Raw genomic sequence first — 4,600 nt, 5'->3', positions numbered from 1 at the left:
TTGGCCAAGCTGATCTCTAACTCCTGACCTCAGGTGATCCACCCACCTCAGCCTCCCAAAGTGCTGGGATTACAGATGTGAGCCACTGCGCCCGGCCTCTAATTTTTTCTATAAATGTACATGTCTCAAATATACACACACACACACATATATATATGTGTATGTATATAATTAAGTAGGCATTGTGGCTTATGCCTGTAATCCCAACACTTTGAGAAGCTGAGGTGGGAGTACCACCTGAGCCCAGGAGTTCAAGACCAGCTGGGTAACATGGTGAGTGCCTGTCTCAAAAAATGTATTACAGGGTCTCCCTCTGTCACCCAGGTTGGAGTGCAGTGGTACAATCATGGCTCACTGCAGCCTCCTTTTGAGCTCATGTGATCCTCCCACCTCAGCCTCCCGAGTAGCTGGAACTACAGGTGTATGTCACCATGCTCAGTTCATTTCTTTATTTTTTATTTTTGTGGAAACAGAGTCTTCCTATGTTGTTGCCCAGGCTAGTCTTGAACTTCTGGGCTCAAGTAATCTTCTCACCTCGGCCTCCCAAAGTGGTGGGATTACAGGTGTGAGCCACTGCACCCATCCTGGTTATATACTTTTAAAACAAATTTGTTATCACATTGCACATCTGCTTCAGCAATTGTTTTCCTAAATATGTTAGTATCCCCTTTTCCCAAGCTATTAAAAATAATATCTGTCAGGTGTGGTGGCTCACACCTATAATCCCAGCACTTTGGGAGGCTGAGGAGGGAAGGTCAGCTGAGGTCAGGGATTTGAGACCAGCCTGATCAACATGGTGAAACCCCTTCTCTACTAAAATAAAAATAATACAAAAATTAGCCAGGCATGGTAGATGCACCTGTAGTCTCAGCTACTTGGGAGGCTGAGGCAGGAGAATTGTTAGAACTTGGAGAGCAGAGGTTGCAGTGAGCTGAGATCACGCCACTGCACTCCAGCCTGGGCAACAGAGAGAGATTGTCTCAAAAAATAATAATAACAAAATAAAAAATAAAAATATTCAATGCCCAGAGAATTTTAAATATGTATACATTGTTTTATCAAATTATTTCAAAATCAAATATTTATTTATATCATAAATTATTTTGTCAAAGTCCCTACTACTATGAGAATGGTTCTTTTTGTGTGAAAAGGGAGAAGAGGGTAGCTATGATAAATAATGCCTCACTGCAGACTACCTGGACATATTTTAATGATATGTGTGAATTTACTGAGAATTCTACATTCTACTTGACAAACATGACTATCGAAAAAAAGTAAAACAATGGGAAACCAAAAACATTAGAAGAAAAGGTTTCACATAACAAAAATCCTAAAAACTAAACTTTTATCATGTAAAATAATGACAATTATTTGTCAATAATCAAATGAATTTGATTCTGAATAAATTCATGAATCTGAATCTTTCATAACTCATAACCTCCAACACTGTATTTATTACAGTAATCTTCAATCATTCTGATATTAAAATGCTGCCAGAAATTCAAGGGTAGTTTCCAAAAACTACAAAAAAGAGAATAAAAATGACTTTTTGAGACCTAAATCACCTAATGATAGAAGATTTAGCAAACTCCTCAGATAACCAGAAAATGAAAAGCTTAAAATAACTGAGTAACTTACCGATTGTGACACTATAAAACTATCAAGAATCAGGAAATGGTCCCATGTCTTATTAGTTCCCAGGCCTAGTACTTGATATTAAAATACATCAATTTTTCATATTCAAAATTTTGCTGGCTATTACATAAACTATAAAGTGGACTACCCCAATGAATAGTTTTAAGACTGATTTGTTTTAAATGATGCACACACAAAATTAGTGAGAGACAAGGTACACAGATGTCACCTTTTTTTGTAATATCAATTTACAGAAACCTTTATATAAGTCACACAAATGTTTCTCCTTTTCCCCAATTTGCTTCGTTCATGGGAACAGATACTCTAACATCAAACTGCCACGTTGGTTAATTCTGAGACATTCAAAACCTAAAACAAGCAAATTAATAATATTGAATAAGCCACCTCTTTCTCCATAGCAGCCTGGTGTTTCTTGATAAGTTTCTCCATTTCTGCAGCAAAATTGTTACGCTGAGTTTCAAGATCTTTGTCTAATCTGAGGCGATGTTCGTCCATCTCAGCCTTTAGCTTATTTTCTAGAGTCATCAGTTGCTTTTGATGTTGTCGCCTCATTCGCTTATAGCCAGACATTTGTTCTCTAAGCTCAGAATCCTGCTCATGTTCTTGCATTTGCCTTGTAACCTAGACATACAAATAATGGAAGGAAAAGAAGAAAACAAAACATTCTTCTTCAAAAAGCCTTTTAAACCATTCTATATTAACTAAGTAGGGAATTAGTGTAAAATATCCCAATGTTAGCAGATTCCAAGGAAATTTCCAACAAGTCTTTTAAAGAAGTAGACTGGTTCTAAAATTCATATGGGGATATAAAAGAACCTAGAATAACCAAAACAATCTTGAGGAACAAAAATATTTGGAGGACACGCAGCCCTACAGTAATCAAGGCAATGCGGTGCTGGCTTTAAGACAGGCTAAGTAGATCAAGGAAAGAGAATAAAAACTAGAAGGAGATCCACATATGTTCAATTGATTTTTCTACCAAGAAAGTCAAGTTAATTCAGAGAATAGTGTTTTCAGCAAATCCTGCTGAAACAACTGGTTCTTTACATAGAAAAAAACAAATAAACCTTGCCTCCCTATATCACTTATGTCATATATAAAAATTAATTTGAGAAGGATCATTTGACCTGAATGTAAAACCCAGAATCACAAAGCAGAAACACAAAATATCTTTATAACCCTGGAGTAAGCAAATACTTCTTGGGCAGAACAAAAAACACTGACCACAAAGAAAAAAAAAAAAGAAAAACCTCAATTTAAAAATCAAGATAGGCCAGGCGCGGTGGCTCACGCCTGTAATCCCAGCACTTTGGGAGGTGGAGGCGGGCGGATCACAAGGTAAGGAGATCGAGACCATCCTGGCTAACACGGTGAAACCCCCTCTACTAAAAATACAAAAAAAATTAGCTGGGCACGGTGGCAGGCGCCTGTGGTCCCAGCTACTCGGGAGGCTGAGGCAGGAGAATGGCGTGGGCCTGGGAGGCGGAGCTTGCATTGAGCCAAGATCGCGCCACCACACTCCAGCCTGGGCAACAGAGCGAGACTCCATCTCAAAAACAAAACAAACAAAAAAAAAACCAAGATAAAATATGCATGACATAAAAGTAATCACCTTAAAGTGAACAATTCAGTATGTTTAGTATATTTACCATGCCATGCAACTATCACCTTTATTTAGTTATAAAGCATGTTCATCATCTCAAAAGAAAATTCTATACCTGTTAAGCAGTTGCTCTCCATTCTCCCCTCCTGGTAACCATCAATCTGCTTTTTGTCTCTATAGATATACCTATTCTGCGTATTTCATATAAGTAGTGTCATATAATATATGAGTTTTTATGGCTGGTTTCTTTCACTTAGCATGTTTCTGAAGTTTATCCATGTTGTAGTATGCATCAGTATTTCATTTCCTTTTACAGCTGAATAAAATTCCACTGTACGTATATAGCACAATTTGTTTATCCACTCATCCACTGATGGACATTTGTATTGTTTCCGTCTTTTGGCCACTGTGAAAACTGCTGCTGTGACTATGTGTGTACATGCACTTGTCTGAGTACCTGTTTTCAATTCCTTTAAAAAATGTTAATGTTTTGATTGACAAATCATAATTGTATACATTTATGGAGTACATGTGTGATATACTGATATATGTATTCAACATATTAAATTAAATCAATCTAACATATCCATCACCTTCCTTATGCATCATTTTTTATGGTGAGACATTTGAGATTTACTTTTAGTTATTTCAAAATATTCAATATACTATTGTCAACTATAGTCACCCAGCTATGCAAAATATCTCAAAACCCGTTCCTCCTATCTTTCTGAAACTTTGTACATTTTGATCAACAACTCCCCATTTCTCTCTCTCCCTAACCTCTAGTAACTATCACTGTACTCTCTACCTCCATTCTGTGAGTTCAACTTTATTTTTCTAGATTCCACATAAAAGCAAGATCATGTGGTATCTGTCTTTCTGTGCTTGCCTTATCTCACTTAGCATAATCCTCCAGATTCATGCATGTTCTTGCAAATGACAGGATTTTTCCTTTTTAAGGCTGAATGGTATTCCATTGTGTATATATGCTACATTTTCTTTATCCACTCATCCACTGATATACACTTAGGTTGATTCCATGACTTAGCTATCGTGAATAATGCTGCAATGAACATGGGAGTGCAGATATCCCTTCAACATACGAATTTCAGTTCCTTTAAATATGTACCCAGAAGTGGAATTACTGGATCATATGGCAGTTCTATTTTTAGTTTTTTGAGGAACCTCCATACCATTTTCCAAAATGGCCATACTAATTTAGGTTATCACCAACAACGTGTAAGAGTTCTCCTTTTTGCCAACACTTGTTATCTTTCATCTTGTTGATAACATTTTCAATTCTTTTTTCTCTTTTTTTTTTTTTTTTTGAGACGGAGTCTC

At 36.8% G+C, this 4,600-nt stretch overlaps 1 protein-coding gene across 1 annotated transcript in view; it reads right to left on the bottom strand.

Annotated features, from left to right (window-relative positions):
* The window catches only part of TAOK1 (TAO kinase 1), a 160,944-nt gene that overhangs the window by 30,914 nt on the left and 125,430 nt on the right, over positions 1-4,600 (bottom strand). Inside the window, exon 14 of the mRNA XM_011940874.1 lies at positions 2,041-2,277. Within this exon, the coding sequence (XP_011796264.1) occupies positions 2,041-2,277 (237 nt within the window). The remainder of the gene's footprint in view (positions 1-2,040; positions 2,278-4,600) is intronic.

Source organism: Colobus angolensis, unplaced genomic scaffold, assembly GCF_000951035.1.
Source record: "Colobus angolensis palliatus isolate OR3802 unplaced genomic scaffold, Cang.pa_1.0 Scaffold193, whole genome shotgun sequence".
Taxonomy (NCBI): Eukaryota; Metazoa; Chordata; class Mammalia; order Primates; family Cercopithecidae; genus Colobus; species Colobus angolensis.
Note: the sequence above shows the minus strand (reverse complement) of the source record. Positions and strands in the feature narration are given on the sequence as shown.